The sequence below is a fragment of the Microcaecilia unicolor genome, chromosome 14 (assembly GCF_901765095.1).
Source record: "Microcaecilia unicolor chromosome 14, aMicUni1.1, whole genome shotgun sequence".
NCBI lineage: Eukaryota > Metazoa > Chordata > Amphibia > Gymnophiona > Siphonopidae > Microcaecilia > Microcaecilia unicolor.
Genome location: NC_044044.1, coordinates 36,777,232 through 36,794,475, shown reverse-complemented (window position 1 = coordinate 36,794,475; position 17,244 = coordinate 36,777,232). Strand labels below are relative to the sequence as shown.

General features: G+C 47.9%; 1 protein-coding gene across 1 annotated transcript; it reads right to left on the bottom strand.

The window, feature by feature from the left end:
* Positions 1-3,026: 3,026 nt before the first annotated feature.
* Positions 3,027-5,140, bottom strand: S100A13 (S100 calcium binding protein A13). The gene is given in 3 exon segments (XM_030187447.1): positions 3,027-3,436; positions 4,977-5,086; positions 5,089-5,140. Coding segments are annotated over 3 exon segments (285 nt in total). The 5' UTR covers positions 5,126-5,140; the 3' UTR covers positions 3,027-3,298.
* Between the last annotated feature and the right edge of the window lie 12,104 nt (positions 5,141-17,244).

The window sequence follows — 17,244 nt, the reverse complement described above, 5'->3', positions numbered from 1 at the left end:
ATCCAGCATACAGTGCGTTGCAGTAGTCCAAGTGACTAACACACTCTGACCCTTTTCTGTCTCTCATCAGGAGCTGTCTCATTCTCACATACTCTAAGCCTCTTCTGTCTGTCATCAGGAGAGTGTCACCTTAATTTGAAGGCTGTCTTATTCTCACACACACACACTGATCCTCTTCTGTCTCTCATTAGGAGAGTGCCACCTTCATTTGAAGGCTGTCTCATTCTCACACACTCTGATCCTTTTCTGTCTCTCATTAGGAGAGTGTCACCTTCATTTGAAGGCTGTCTCATTCTCACAAACTCTGAGCCTCTGCTGTCTCTCATTAGGAGAGTGTCACCTTCATTTGAAGGCTGTCTCACTCACACACTCTGAGCCTCTTCTCTCATTAGGAGTGTGTCACATTCATTTGGAGGCTGTCTCATTCTCACACACTCTGATCCTCTTCTGTCTCTCATTAGGAAACTGTCATATTCTTTTGAAGGCTGTCTCATTCTCACACACTCTGATCCTTTTGTCTTCCATTAGGAGAGTGTCACCTTCATTTCAAGGCTGTCTCATTCTCACACACTCTGAGCCTCTTCTGTCTCTCATTAGGGGAGTGTCACCTTCATTTGAAGGCTGTCTCATTCTCACACACTCTGAGCCTCTTCTCTCATTAGGAGTGTGTCACATTCATTTGGAGGCTGTCTCATTCTCACACACTCTGATCCTTTTCTGTCTCTCAGTGTCACCTTCATTTGAAGGCTGTCTCATTCTCACACACTCTGAGCCTCTTCTCTCATTAGGAGTGTGTCACATTCATTTGGAGGCTGTCTCATTCTCACACACTCTGATCCTTTTCTGTCTCTCAGTGTCACCTTCATTTGAAGGCTGTCTCATTCTCACACACTCTGAGCCTCTTCTCTCATTAGGAGTGTGTCACATTCATTTGGAGGCTGTCTCATTCTCACACACTCTGATCCTTTTCTGTCTCTCAGTGTCACCTTCATTTGAAGGCTGTCTCATTCTCACAAACTCTGAGCCTCTTCTGTCTCTCATTAGGGGAGTGTCACCTTCATTTGAAGGCTGTCTCATTCTCACACACTCTGAGCCTCTTCTCTCATTAGGAGTGTGTCACATTCATTTGGAGGCTGTCTCATTCTCACACACTCTGATCCTTTTCTGTCTCTCAGTGTCACCTTCATTTGAAGGCTGTCTCATTCTCACACACTCTGAGCCTCTTCTCTCATTAGGAGTGTGTCACATTCATTTGGAGGCTGTCTCATTCTCACACACTCTGATCCTTTTCTGTCTCTCAGTGTCACCTTCATTTGAAGGCTGTCTCATTCTCACACTGTCTGAGCCCCTTCTTATTAGGAGTGTGTAACACTCTCTGAGTCTCTTCTGTCAGTCAGTTGAAGTCTCCTCTCACACTCATTAAGACCGCATCACACTCTCCTGAACAGTCTTTTAACATCAGATCTCCTTCTTTCACTCCTTGAACCTTGGTGGTGGGTTTACTGATCTGGATCACTGCTTTCAAGATAGAGGAGCCTCAGCCTTAGAAGGCAGATGGCACCCCTGTTGGATGAAACCTAAGCTCACCTTCCTACCATACCATCTCTCCTTCTCTCAAATCTTTTAGCCACATATATTTAGCCAGGTGTCTCCACTCCATATCAGCCAGAGCAAGTCTGTTATGCTGTCTTTTTATTTCCTTTGACTACACTTCAGTCTTTCTAGATTTACACCCTGGATGCACTGTCTAAAAGGAACTCAGGCTTTGGCCGTCAGTCTCACTGTTTGTCATGGTTGTCCCTTGGTCCCTCTAAAACTACTGTCACAGAAATGCATAAACCCCGTTCCCAGCTCTAACCCCTCTTTTCCCTTCAAATTTCTGGAGCTGGATCTGCAGCTGAGTGGCCCAAAGATGTACCTGAGTCAGAGAGAGCCACTGTGGAGGTGGGATTTATAGTGCTGAGTCAGGGTCTGATGGTACAGGCAAGATTCAAATCACCTAGACATAAGATAAGACTCCTCAAAGCAAATCCAGCTCACCCCTTGGTGGGGAAGCACAGCTCGGAGTCAGAGCAGTGCCTCGGGAACCTCGGTTCTAGGATACGCAAAGGAGACCCTGTAACTGTTGAAGGACTGAACGAAGATCTGCCATGGAAAACAAAAATGAGGATGTTATAATGCCTTTGTATCGCTCCATGGTGCGACCGCACCTCGAATATTGTGTTCAATTCTGGTTGCCGCATCTCAAAAAAGATATAGTGGAATTAGAAAAGGTGCAGAGAAGGGCGACGAAAATGATAAAGGGGATGGGACGACTTCCCAATGAGGAAAGGCTAAAGCGGCTAGGGCTCTTCAGCTTGGAGAAAAGGCGGCTGAGGGGAGATATGATAGAGGTCTATAAAATAATAAGTGGAGTTGAACGGGTAGATGTGAAGCGTCTGTTCATGCTTTCCAAAAATACTAGGACTAGGGGGCATGCGATTAAAAAGAATCGGAGAAAATGTTTCTTCACGCAACGTGTAATTAAACTCTGGAATTTGTTGCCAGAGAATGTGGTAAAGGCGGTTAGCTTAGCGAAGTTTAAAAAAGGTTTGGACAGCTTCCTAAAAGTCCGTAGACCGTTATTAAATGGACTTGGGGAAAATCCACTGTTTCTGGGATAAGCAGTATAAAATGGTTTTTTTTTTACTTTTTGGGGGGGGATCTTCCCAGGTATCTGTGACCTGGATTGGCCACTGTTGGAAACAGGATGCTGTGCTCGATGGACCTTTGGTCTTTCCCAGTATGGCAATACTTATGTACTTATCTCAACACATTATACACTACAAAATTCAAGTGTGTGACATGTTTGCACCCCCACCTCACTCTCCCTTTCAACACTGCCCCCCTCGCTTTCTCCCATTCAGACTGGGATCAGAGGGCGTTCTTGATTCACTTTCATTTTCTGGTTAATACCATTCTTTTGACCTGAGGAAGGGGTTTAACTCCTAAAATCTAGTAAAGAATTAGATGAAGTTAGTCCAATATAAAGCATTTGCTTTTCTCAATCTTTATTTCTGTGCCCCTGTAAAGCAGAAAATGCAACAGACTCCATGAGATTGTAAAAAGCTTTTTATGAGTAGAAAGTGTCAAAGTTAAAAACTGTTTTCTATGTTGAATGATGTGAATGGCATTTGCCGCTCTGCCAGCTCAGATTTTCACCAGCATCGTGGAACTGCTCGGTAGTTCTTGGAGAGTTCCCATGCAGCGTCCCCGCTTTCTCGCCTGCAGGACCTTGTCTTGGGCTTCGTCCTGCTTCTCATTTTTTCTTGGCCCAGGTCTCTCTCTTGATGCATTTGGCCAACTCACCAACCAGCATCCAGAATTCTGAAAACTTGAGTTGCTGGTCTTGGTTGACATCCAGGGCTTTCAGCTTCTCATCCAAAGGACCAGCATCCTGAGATGAATAACGAGAGAAAGAGAACATTATTTTCAACGTTCTGTGGTCAGAAATGTCTCTTACCATTGAGACAGTCTCTCTGGCAGAATGACACATTGAGATGTACCTATGGTTAACTGCCATCACCAGGTTCTTGAGACCGTTTTTTTTTTTTCCAGTAGCGTAACTAGGACTGAAAGCGCTGGGTGGAAAATAAAATGGGAGAGATGGCCTTTATAGAAAGCCCAAGGGTAGTTGGGACCCCGGGGGGGGGGGGGGGGGAATCCCTTCAGAACATCAGTAAACAAATCCTGCAGAAATCCTGCCTTCTCTATTCTAACATCCTTTGGGTAGGATGTAGCGGAAGAAAGGCCAGAGGTGCTGGTTTCATCCCTAGGTCTGTTGGTCACCTGCCTTCAAGTTGGAGGACCACAGAATGGTGGAGGTGGGGCACTAGAAAGAAATATCAAACCCACCAGGCAGGGGGTGGGAGGAGGAGAAGAAAGGAGAGAGATTTAAAAGGATGGACCCATGAGGGGGGAGGGATGCCAAATAAAAGGCACCTTGGTTCCACAGCAGCCGGCCCCTGACGTTGGGTGGCCCTTGGCCTATTTCTGGGCTCACTCAATGTAGCTACGCCCGTGGCTTCATTTGTTGAGCACACAGGAAGCTTCTACATAACCCCAGGGGAAAGTTTAAATACCCCATTTCTTACAAGGATTGAGTGTCCCTGTATCGGTCCTCAGAGCCAGTGCCAATACTAGGGAGGAAGCCCCAAAGCTTCTGTCAAATTTAGTCAGGTTTGGGGCCCCCAATTGCCCTGTTTGCCCACCCCTAACACCAGCCCTGCTCAGAGCAATAATAATATGAATGACAAACACAGCGTCACCGTTTATCATGGCCTGAATAAACTCTGCTCACAGCGTCGTCTTTCCATGAGACGGGCATGATAAACCTCTGCTCCCGTCTCCCTCTGCCCTTCAAGAGGTGGGGCAATTTGAGCAGGTACATGGATAAGTTCTGCTCCCCCCTCACTTCATGGGACGTGTGGATAATTTCTCACACCTCCCCCCCCCCCTTCCCTTCATGAGTTGCAGCTGTGCTGTGGCCTTCACCGACCTTTATCTTCCTGAGGGTTTAGGTGTCAGCTCTGTGCTTACAATGGGGTAACTGAGCCCCTCAGTACTGGGCAAACTCTGTCACTGTGTCCAGGGAGGGGGCATTTCTGTTTAGCACCCTAAATTACTCAGAAAAGTTGTCTCCTCTGCACAAGGGGCTGTTTGGATAGACTCTGATACCTCTCCCCATTGCCTTCATATTGTAATAGGCTCTGCTGCCCCCTTTCCTGTTGTAATGAGATAACCTCTTTCCTCCCTCCCTCCCCTTCATGAGTTGGGCATGTTTGAGATCTTGCCAAGTACTTTTGATCTGGATTGGCCACTGTTGGATGCAGGATAGTAGGCTTGATGGACCTTCGGCCTGTTCCAGGATGTTGAGGCCTTACGTGCTTAGATTCTACAAGGCTCTGTTGTCTCAGTTCTGATGCTTCTTCCCTTACCTTCATCAGGTTGGGCAGCTGCTCCTTCACTAGCTTTGAGAACTCAGTCTTTGACAGGGTGTTTCCTTTCCCTTCCTTATCTGCGTAACTAAAGAAAGTGTAGACTATGTTTTGATTGAATTCTCCAGCTCTGTTGCACCAGTGGCCATTGTCGGTCCTTAGAAGTTGCAAACCTAAGGTGAAGAGAAAAGAAACAGTTGCTGACAATTCCTTCCTGGCCAGTGCTGAGAGCCGACATTACAACACTTAAACTTAAATCAGGCACAGCAGAAAGCGAGTACCTGGAGAGCACCCAAGCGTGTCCCCACTGTCCTTCTCATTACACTCCTGGAGCAATAACATAGTAAATGATGGCAGAATAACCCCCAAACTCGCTGCTGCCTCCATGTAAACTCTCCCTCCCCCTCCCCCACCTCATTGCCATTACATTCCTGGAGGAAATCCCCCCCCCCCCAGCCTCCATCTAAACTCTCCCCCATCCACCCACCCCATTCCAGTCCTGGAGGAATAATCCCCCCCCCCCAGCCTCCATCTAAACTCTCCCCCATTCCCCCCCTCACCCCATTCCCATTACAGTCCTGGAGGAATAACCCCCAGCCTTGCTCCTGCCTCCATCTAAACTCTCCCCCATCCCACCCCCATTCCCATTACAGTCCTGGAGGAATAACCCCCAACCTCGCTCCTGCCTCCATCCAAACTGTCCCCCATTCCCTCCACCTCATTCCCATTACACTTCTGGAGGAAAACCCACAACCTCACTCCTGCCTCCATCTAAACTCTCCCCCATCCACCCACCCCATTCCAGTCCTGGAGGAATAACCCCCACATTGCCTGCCCTGCTGTCTCTTCCCCTCACGTCCGGCACGCTCTTTTTAGTGGAACTGCTCAATTTCACTAAGAGGAGTGTGCCCGACGTGAGGGGAAGAGAGAGCAGGGTAGGCAATGTGGCAGACCAGCACTGGACCAAGTCTTCAGCTAGCAGAAGTTGGAGACCCCCACCAGTCAACCAGGGGCCCAGAACAAATTTGGAGGGGCCAGGCCCCTGTGGCCCCACCTAGCTACACCACTGGTTTGCATGTTATATACAGGTACTTATAGTTTAGGCTGGGCAGACACCCCGTCTGTTCCTCTCTGTTTCGCCCTCACTCAGCTGCACTTCGCCACTTTTCATTCACTGCTAGCCCAAAAGCCACACTTGCCCTCAGAGACGCTGCCGCCCCCTCCCTGGTTGTGCTACTGTGAGGCACATGAGTCACCTTCATTTCTGGAGGGTTATTCAGCTGCCCCACCACCCCTTACGGTCCTTATTTTCAGACACAAAAATGAAAACAGAGGATTCCAAGGATTTACACAGATTGAAACAGAGAAAACACAGAAGGAAGACTGAACCTCTGAATGGCAGATGAAATTTAATGTGGAGAAATACAAAAGCGATGAATGATTAGGATCCACATTCAGAGTCGGTACTGAGGAAAAAGATTTAACTGTTGCCGTGGATAATACATTGAAATCTGCTCAGTGTGTGGTGGTGCTAGGAATTATTAGGAAAAGGATGGTGAATAAGGCCAAAAATACTATAATGCCTTTTTATCGCTCCATGGTGCGTCTGCACCTTGAGTATTGCGTTCAGTTCTGGTCGCTGTAACTCAGAAAAGGTTCAAAGAAGAGCGACCAAAATGATAAAGGGGATTGGAGCTCCTCTCGTATGAGGAAAGGCTAAAGACGTTAGGGCTCTTCAGCTTGGAAAAGAGACGGATGAGGGGAGATGATTGAGGTCTACAAAGTCCTGAGTGGTGTAGAACGAGTAGAAATAAATCAATTTTTTACTAGTTCCAAACGTGGAAAGACTAGGGGACACTCGAAGTTAGATGGAGATACTTTTAAAACAAATAAGAGGACATATTTTTTCACTCAACTGGAACTCATTGCTGGAGGATGTGATAACGGCGGTTAGTATATCTGGGTTTAAAAAAAGGTTTGGACAAGTTCCTGGAGAAAAAGTCCACAGCCTGTCAAGATAGACTTAAGGAAAGCTGCTATTTATCCCTGGTGAGGGGCAGAGTACCATGGAGTCTTGTTACATTTAGGATCCTGCTGGGTACTTGTGACTTGTGTTTGGAGCTTTGGTCTGACTAACTATAGCTGTACCTAATACTCCTAACCCCACCCCAGAACCCTTCTCTGGGCTACAAACCTCTTGTCGTTTTTGGCCACATTGACTATGTGTAAACTGAAGATCAGAACAGTGGCTGTGTTGTTTCTCTCCCTACAAAATGCCAAAAACAAGAAACTCTGTAGGGCTCAGCTGAGGGAGTCTCAAGAGGGGGAGTGGTAACAGCATGGTTGGGGAGAGTGTGGACAGGGAGTAACCAGGGTTTGGTGGGGGGGGGGGGGTCTGAAGAGGTAGCATTGTTTGGGGAGTAACAGCAGGGTTGGAGGAATCTGGAGAGGGGGACGGGAGAGGTAACAGCAGGGTTGAGGGGGGGGAGTCTGGAGTAACAGTAGGGTTCGTAGAGTCTGGAAAGGGGGAGGGGGAGGCAACAGTAGGGTTGGGGGAGTCTGGAAAGGGGGAGGGGGGAGGCAACAGCAGGTTTGTGAGAGTCTGGGGCAGGGGTAACAGGGTTGAGGGAGCCCTAAGGGGAGTGGAGGCAATCATATTATGTGTGTGTGGCTGGATTTCTTTAGAGATTTCCTGCCTTTAGAAGTGTTGACTGTCATAAGATGATGTGACTGACCTGTACCACAGCAAAAAAAAGAGGGGTTCAGTCTATGTGCCTTATAACTACTGGATAAGAATCCCTCTTCTCCCTCCCCCCTCTGAGTGGTGTATTCAGCTCAGATGTGCTGATGAATTGGGGGGGGGGGGGAGGGAGTCAGAGAGGCTCCTAGGTGAGTTTTCCTGCTTGGTGGAGTGAGGGGTAGGGAGATGAGTGGTGATGGGAGAGGGGAGCTATTTTGGAGGCACTGCTCCCCTTTCCTCCTCCTCCCCCCTTTCAGTTAAGGGGATAACCCCTTAGAGGGCTGCATGTGTGGAGAGGGTGAGAGTTACCCACAGTGAGAAGGAGAACTTGGGGGCTGAGGGAAGATGTGGAGGACTCAGATCATAGGAGACTGCCCCAGAGAGAGACAGATTGGGATGGAGATTAGAGAGAGAGGCAAGGGGGGAGGGGAGGTCTGGGAGTGCCTCAGAGACAGGAAGATTGAGATGGCAGTTCAGATCAGACAGAGGGACAGTCTGGCACTGTCACTCAGAGACAGGCAAAGAGGAATGGTGAATCCAGAAAAACAGGCAGAGAGAAATGACAGCCTGCTAACTAGAGACAGACATACAGGGAGGGAGGGAGATAAAGTCTGGGACTGTCCTCGTGGTTAGTTCGCAGATTAGCATGCTACGGATTAGAGTGCCAGGGATGGAAGAGACTGCACCAGCAACACACTCAGGCAGACAGTTTGGAATGGAGTGAATTAGAAAGATAGGGAAGCAGGGGACTGTTCAGCAACATACAGACTGGGATGGTGCAGATTAGAGAGACAGATAGGGAGACAGGGGACTGTTCAGTAAGAGACAGATTGGGAAGGTGCAGATTAGAGAGACAGACAGGGAGAGAGGGGACTGTTCAGCAACAGACAGACTGGGATGGTGCAGATTAGAGAGACAGATAGGGAGACAGGGGACTGTTCAGTAAGAGACAGATTGGGAAGGTGCAGATTAGAGAGAGAGACAGGGAGGGAGGGGACTGTTCAGCAACAGACAGAGTGGGGTGGTGCAGATTAGAGAGACAGGGAGAGAGGGGACTGTTCAGCAAGAGACAGACTGGGATGGTGCAGATTAGAGAGACAGGGAGAGAGAGGGGGGGGACTGTTCAGCAAGAGACGGACTGGGATGGTGCAGATTAGAGAGACAGGGAGAGAGAGGGGACTGTTCAGCAAGGACAGACTGGGATGGTGCAGATTAGAGAGCCAGATAGGGAGACAGGGGACTGTTCAGCAAGAGACCGAGACAGACTGGGATGGTGCAGATTAGGGAGACAGGGGACTGTTCAGAATGAGACAGAGTGGAGTGGTGCAGATTAGAGAGATAGACAGGGAGAGAGGGGACTGTTCAGCAAGAGACAGAGTGGGGTGGTGCAGATTAGAGAGACAGACATGGAGAGAGACAGATAGGGAGACAGGGGACTGTTCAGCAAGAGACGGACTGGGATGGTGCAGATTAGAGAGACAGGGAGAGAGAGGGGACTGTTCAGCAAGAGACGGACTGGGATGGTGCAGATTAGAGAGAGAGACAGGGAGAGAGGGGACTGTTCAGCAAGAGACAGAGTGGGGTGGTGCAGATTAGAGAGCCAGAGGTCTGAGACTTGTGCAGTGAAAGTGAAGGCTGTCTCTTACCTGTGCAGTGATTGGCTGTGGCAGGGAGTGCAGTTCAGCAGGGGGTGTCTGTATAGTGCAGGACTCTCTCCTCCTTTATATCATGGGTGGAAGAACCGCCCAGGTAATTAAACTCTTATGGGACGGTGGAAAGTTTGAGAGATCGGAGCCTGCTGAAGTTCCGGAGCTCCCGCCCCTACCAACACCAAACCAATCAGCCAGAGCCCGGCCCCCAGGCTGTCTGATCTGCTTCTGCTGTCTCGGCATGTGCCAACAGGACCAGAGTAATGCTTGACAAAGCACAAAAATAGGCAACAGACATGCACAACTCCCCTCACCAGCCTAAGCCCCGGGCTCTGTTTCTCTGCACTTTATTCAAGGGAACTGGGATGTGGAAGCTCAGTCTGTGTTCCTCCCAAAGTGCCTAGCTCAGAGCCCGGCAGGGAAAGGGCCAGGAAGTATTTGGAAGACTTGAGAGCCTGACTTTGTCAAATGGTTTCCTCTCCTGGTGGGTGGGGGGGGGGGGGGGTTGCTTGGCTCCTTCAGAAGAGTGTGAGCAACCCCCTCCCCCCCCCCAACACACAGGCCTTTGCCACCAAATTCCTCATATTATTAATAATCTTTTGTTGTTGTTGTTTTTGGCATTTTATACATAGGTTATGTTCAGCTGATCTGTTCCGTAATGACCTGATAGAAGTACAGGGTGAATGTGGTGCTGTAGCCATTACTTCGGTCCTGCCTCTGGGTGTGCCGGGCAGGGGCGTAGCTACGGGGGGGCCTGGGCCCCTGCAAATTTTGTTTGGGCCCCTGATTTGGCTGCCTTCTTCAGCGAGGTCTCCGGCGCGGCCACGTTCGCTACCTGCCCCCTGCTCTTCTTTCTTCTTGCTCCTCTGCACGCTGACGCTCAGCGGTCTCCTCGCAGCCGCGTTCGCTGCCTCCCCCCTGCTCTTTCTTCTTGCTCCTCCTGTGCGTGCTGACGCTGGAGCAAGAAGAAAGAAGAGCAGGGGGCAGGCAGCGAATGCAGCTGCGCCAGAGACCGCGCTGAAGAAGGCTTCGGCTGGCGGGGGTTGGGGCCCCCCGCCAGCAAAGGTATTGTGAGGAGGTGAGGTGGTGGGAGGCGAGGTGTGGCGGTGTGGCACTCAAAATGTGCCCCCAACCTCAGGCTCTGGCCCCCTCCCACCGTGAGGTCTGGCTAACTGGCTTTGCCCCTGGTGCCAGGCACATTAGGAAACCTGAAGGGACAGGAACAGGACAGAGGGTTAAACACTGCATGAGGAGTAAAAGGATGTGGTGGGTGGCATGGAGATCCAATCCCTAACGTCCTGGGACACCAAGTTGCTCATCTTCCAATCTGGTTACTCTCTCCTCTGCTATAATTACCATGTGGTTTCTAGATCCATTTCCCTCAGGCTGGCTCACATGTACACACCTAGGCCCTACTTCCCCAGGCACTTCACATTGTCAGCACTGCTCCCCGGTATCTCTCCACACTCGTCCTTCCCTACACCCCTTCCCGTGCACTCCGTTCCATGGATAAATCCTTCTTATCTGTTCCCTTCTCCGCTACTGCCAACTCCAGACTTTGCTCCTTCTGTCTTGCTGCGCACTACGCCTGGAATAGACTTCCTGAGCCCCTATGTCTTGCCCCATCCTTGACCATCTTTAAATCTAGATTGAAAGCCCACCTCTTTAACATTGCTTTTGACTCGTAACCACTTGTATCCACTCGCCTCCACCTACCCTCCTCTCCTCTTTCCTCTACACATTAATTGATTTGTTTGCTTTATTTTTTGTCTACTAGATTGTAAGCTCTTTGAGCAGGGACTGTCTTTCTTCTATGTTTGTGCAGCACTGCGTACGCTTTGTAGCACTATAGAAATGCTAAATAGTAGTAGTAGTAGTAGAAACGTGCTTTTGTCTGCCCCTTCTTAAAAAAAACGCACCCTTGTTCGGTCCACCATTTAACGTACAAATCAAAGATCCTTCCAACAGGTTCTCCTTTTTTCCGAACAATCTGGTCTTGGAGCAGGGCACAAGACAGAAACCAGCCTCGCTTCCCTCCTGAGTGAACCTGACAATGCTTTTGAGATTGGAAAGGTGGTCCTGACAGGATCGCTGAAGCTCACAGCAGCTTTCAATCACGTTGATTATAATTGTGTCTTGAATAGTTTGATGTCCGTTGGGATCTAGTTGAATTGGTTTTCCTCTTTTCTCAAGCATTACCCATGTAGAGTATCGACATATACATGGTCTTGGATAATACTATCACCACTTCTATCTGTTGAGCTACAAATTCAGGACTGTGGAGTAAATGCATATTATTACACAGATGACATCCTGTTCGTTCATTAGACTGACTCACTTCACCTTGACTTAACTCAGCTTGAGCACTGCCTGACTCTAAACGTTTGCTGGTCTTAACCCCTCTCAATCGCCACCTGGCTGACAGGGCGGCCTTTACCCCCCCCCCCCCCTCCCTTATTGTCTCTGATACTATCGGGATCTCCTATCCACCTTGCCGATTCCTTCCGATAGGGGTCATTTTAGATGACGGAGTTTCATTCAACCTCCATATCTCCTCTGTGGTAAAATGTTTCCACATTCGGATATGTGGATAGTTTCCTAGATCCACCTGACCAACAGGCTGTCACATCTTGTCTGGACTACTGCAATGCGGTGTATGCTGGCCTTCCACAATCAGTGTAGCCAGAGCAGTGGCCAGGCTGCTCTGCCATCTCCCCACTCCTCTATCAACACCGTTGGCTTCCAGGTCATTCTTGCTTCCAATGTAAAACCCTTAGGGCCCTGTATACTAAGCTGTGTTAGAGGCATTCGAGCATTTAAACGCTAGAGACACCCATAGGAATATATGGTGTCTAACGTTTAGCGTGTGCTAATTTTTAGGATGCACTAAAAACACTAGTAACCAGGGCCCTTAGCGTTGCTCATAAAGAACTTCATACCAGTGTCTCACCATACCCAGCCTCCCTATCGTCCTTAAGTACATAAGTGTTGCCATACTGGAACAGACCAAAGGTCCATCAAGCCCAGCATCCTGTTTCCAACAGTGGCCAACCCAGGTCACAAAGTACCTGGCAAGATCCCAAAAGAGAATAATACATTTTATGTTGCTTATCCTTGGATTTTCCACAAGTCCTTCCCTTCACTTGTGCTCTGTCTCCCCTGGATTCAGTTGGGGGGAAGAGGGGGTGATGGTTGGGAGGCGAGGATAGGGGAGGGCAGACTTATACAGTCTGTACCAGAGCCGGTGATGGGAGGCGGGACTGGTGGTTGGGAGGCGGGAAATACTGCTGGGCAGACTTATATGGTCTGTGCCCTGAAAAGGACAGGTACAAATTCAAGGTAAGGTATACACATATGAGTTTGTCTTGGGCAGACTGGATGGACCATGCAGGTCTTTTTCTGCCGTCATCTACTATGTTACTATGATTCCTCATGTCTGGCTGCGTTCTTTTATTCTGTCCCTTCCTAGTGAAATTCTTTACATTCTCACTCAGTATTGTAAGATCCTAATGGACAATAAGCAATCCGTTTGGGTGAAGGTAGGGGGAGCAGTGGGCTGTCTCGAAGCTTGGTACTAGGTCCGGTTCTTTCTAGTAACTTCACAGAAGAGAAACCCCTGGCTGTTTATGGATGAGCCAAAAATGGATAAGAGGCCAGAGGAAAAGATGAAAGGGGGGAACGCCACTGTTTATTTCTGGGATATAATTTACTAGTGGTAATGGCTCTGTTCTACTGTCTCTTGGTAACAATACCTCACACACTTATCAGTTGAACAAAAGAGACATGCAGTTTCATCAAGGTATATATCTTTTCTAAAGTAGGGAAGTCTCATAAGTCGCTGGGGTTGCCATCTTTGCACTACCCCTGTTCTGTCCAAAACTCTGCTGCGCGTCTTATATTCCACCAGAGTCGCTATACTCACGTTAGCCCTCTCCTCAAGTCGCTTCACTGGCTCCCTATCCGCTTCCGCATACGGTTCAAACTTCTCCTTTTGACCTACAAGTGCATCCACTCCGCAGCTCCTCAGTACCTTTCCGCTCTCATCTCTCCCTACACTCCTCCCCGTTCGCTGGGTAAATGTCTCCTGTCGTCCCCCTTCTCCCCTACTGCTAACTCCTGGCTCCGTTCCTTCTATCTCGCTGCTCCCTATGCCTGGAATAGACTCCCTGAGCCAATACGTCAGGCTCAGTCTCTGGCTGTCTTCAAGTCTAGGCTTAAAGCCCACCTCTTTGCTACTGCTTTCGACTCCTAACCATGACTCTCTTACTCAACACCCTCACTTATCACCCCTACCACTGCAATTTCCCCACCCCTAGCTGTCTGTTGGTCTGTCCAATTTAGATTGTAAGCTCTGTTGAGCAGGGACTGTCTTTTCATGTTCAAGTGTACAGCGCTGCGTAAGTCTAGTAGCGCTATAGAAATGTTTAATAGTAGTAGTAGTTATAATCATCGGCTTACCCTACCATCCTCCTTAATTGATTTTTATTAATACTTTTACTTTTTGTCTTAATTTTAACTTTTTTTATAGTAAAGAGGTGTGTTAGCCGTGTTAGTCCACTCTTAAAGGTAATCAATAGAAATCATACAAAATTAAAACATGGAAAAGAGCTTTATTCCTGAACGGTTTATCATTTAACCAATAACGTTGTATTTGACAAGTGACGCTATAGTTTTATAAATAGCTCAACTTAGCTTTAAATGTGTTGAATGTGCTGTGCGGAGCTTTCCCCGACAGGCAGTGGCGCCCCCCCCCCCCCCCCACTAAATGACACCTTCCCCCCCCCCCTCCGGCAAAATGACACCCCCCCGGGTGCATGCCGCTGGTGGGGGGGTGCTGCGGCGCGCGCCTGCTCCGAGCTCACTAAACTTCTTTGCTCGTTCGCTACAGCTCCCTCCACCCCGGAACAGGAAGTAACCTGTTCCGGGGCAGAGGGAACAGCAGCGAACAAGCAAAGAAGTTTAGTGAACTCGGAGCAGGCATGCGCCGTGGCACCCCCCAGCGGTGTGTACCCGGGGCGGACTGCCCCCACCGCCCCCCCCCCTTGGTACGCCACTGCCGACAGGTGCCTGTTTCGCACAAATCGGCTTTCTCAAGGGGTTGTTGACGCATAACTGAGCAGAGAACGCTTGAATATTTTCTTCTTTGACTTCGTATAATTGATGTTTGACAATGCAATCCATTGAATGCACAAGATGCTGGATTAGTAGAACTTAAGTGTGTGAATCAAAAATGGTACATGAAGGTGTGGTCAGTTGTAATTTCTGGGGGAACGGCCTGGAATGCAGTTCCACCACATCTTTTCAGATCCAAGGCAGCAAGCTGGTTTTGCTGCAGCCCTTCCCCTCCAGGCAGCCCTCAGGGGTGAGGAAAGGTGGGGCTGAGGCTGGGTCAGGACACAGACCTACTCTCCCTAATCTAGCCCCTCTTCTCCTGTTGCTCCTGCCACTGGCCCACCGCCTCCCATGGTTCCAATTCAAGTTTCAAGTCTATTCAAAGCTTTCTACCCTGCCCATCAAACAGCTATCTGAGCAGTTTACACTCTAAAAAGGGAAGAAAGCAAAACACACAATCAGAACGGAAAAGAAACAGGAGAAGGGGAAAAGGGAAAAAAAATCCACAAAAATGAAAAGTGTGGCACAATTCTCAGGGGTCAACCAAAAGCCTCCATAAACAAGTGAGTCTTTAAATCCGCTTTAAATTGTGAAAGGGTGGGAAGAGCCTTTAAGTTTTGCGATAGGCAGTTCCATAGGTGAGAACCCTGCACTGAGAAGATAGAACGGCGAGTGGTCCCTAGGGGAAATTCACGAAACGGAACGGTCAGGAGAATTCCTTGAGAAGAGCGTAAGGTCCACAGAGGAGTCTAGGTGGAAAGAAATACCGAGAAAAGTTTAGGCTCCTCAATAGCCCTAGTTTTATAGACCAAGAAAAGTAGTTCGTTCTCAATACGGCAGGGAACAGGAAGCCAGTGCACATCTCTAAGGATCACATTCTTTGTGGCCAGTGATAAGCTGAATAGAAGTATTCTGAATGAGCTGTAGACGTTTAAGTTCACGTTGAGGGAGACTGACATCAAGGGAATTACAGTAGTCCAGTAATAGAATGAACTAGGATTGTCACTGCAATTCCACATCCCTTTGGTTAACAAATTAAGCCCTGGCCTTTCAGGATATTCAGAGGAAATCTGATTGAATACTCTGGCTCTGCTGTTTTTTTACATTTGTGTATCGCAGGAGGTTCTGGGGCTGTTTTTACCAACTGGGGGGCCCTGTGCACACCTGTTTGAGGGGCCTCCTGGTGATCTTACCTTAAAATGTTCATTTCGTCATAGAGGTTCTTTGAGCAGCAGTAGCAAGTCACACCAGCCATCTGCTGCATTTTGACCCTTCTGACTTAAGCTCCTGATTCTATCTGTGTCAGTTTCTATGTACAGAGGATCTCTGAGGGAGAGGAAAGGATTGTAGAGATTAGAAGTTGATGTGGATAGACAGACTGGATAGGCCGTATGGTCTTTATGTGTCTGTTTCTATGTACAGAGGATCTCTGAGGGAGAGGAAGGGATTGTAGAGATTACTAGTTGGTGTGGATGGACAGACTGGAAGGCCATATGGTCTTTATCTGTGTCAGTTTCTATGTACAGAGGATCTCTGAGGGAGAGGAAGGGATTGTAGAGATTAGTAGTTGGTGTGAATGGACAGACTGGATAGGCCGTTTGGTCTTTATCTGTGTCAGTTTCTATGTACAGAAGATCTCTGGAGGAGAGGAAGGGATTGTAGAGATTAGTAGTTGGTATGGATGGACAGACTGGAAGGCCGTTTGGTCTTTATCTGTGTCAGTTTCTATGTACAGAGGATCTCTGAGGGAGAGGAAGGGATTGTAGAGATTAGTAGTTGGTATGGATGGACAGACTGGAAGGCCGTTTGGTCTTTATCTGTGTCAGTTTCTATGTATAGAGGATCTCTGAGGGAGAGGAAGGGATTGTAGAGATTAGTAGTTGGGTGAATGGACAAACTGGGTAGGCCGTTTGGTCTTTATCTGTGTCAGTTTCTATGTTTCTATGTATAGAGGATCTCTGAGGGAGAGGAAGGGATTGTAGAGATTAGTGGTTGGTGTAGGGCAGAATTGATAGACTGTATGGTCTCTATCTGTTGTCAGTTTCTGTGTTGTGCTGGAAACCAGAGATACTTTAATCCATACTGGGTTAGCCTACAGACCTATGACTCAAACAGAAGAATTGTATGGAGATTTGATGATATTCAGTGTTTTTTTTTGTAGAAACAAAGGTGCCGGCACTCATTATGGGTGGGGTCACCACATATGGCTCCACCCACATTAGCCACACCCCTTATGCCACTATGGCGTATATAAACAGACATGATTGAAAATATTATACTAGTATAGGAGAAAAAAATAACGTGATTTTTTCATTATAAATAATTTCTGTAAGCTGTTACAGCTCCAGTATACCCAGTGCAAAATAAGACAGCAGATGTAAATTCTCAAATTGGACATAAAATGAAAATAAAATGATTTTTTTCTACCTTTGTTGTCTGGTGACTTTGTTTTTCTATCCATATTGGTCCCAGTCTCTGATTCTGCTGCTATCTGTTCTCTTAACTCGGTTTCCAGGGTTTCCTTTCCATTTATTTCTTTACTTTCATTGACTGTTTAATCTCATTGCTATTAATGAAAGCTACACAATAAGCACTACCACTTTATTTCTTATGTTGAAAATGATCTGTCTATAGTCGATGGCCTAACTTATGTTACAATTCACTCTATTACTCAGAAACCTCAATGCAATACCATAATGTATTCTTCTTTACCATGTATGCATGCACCTTAATGCAATACCATTTGTAATTCTGTACCCGGAAATGG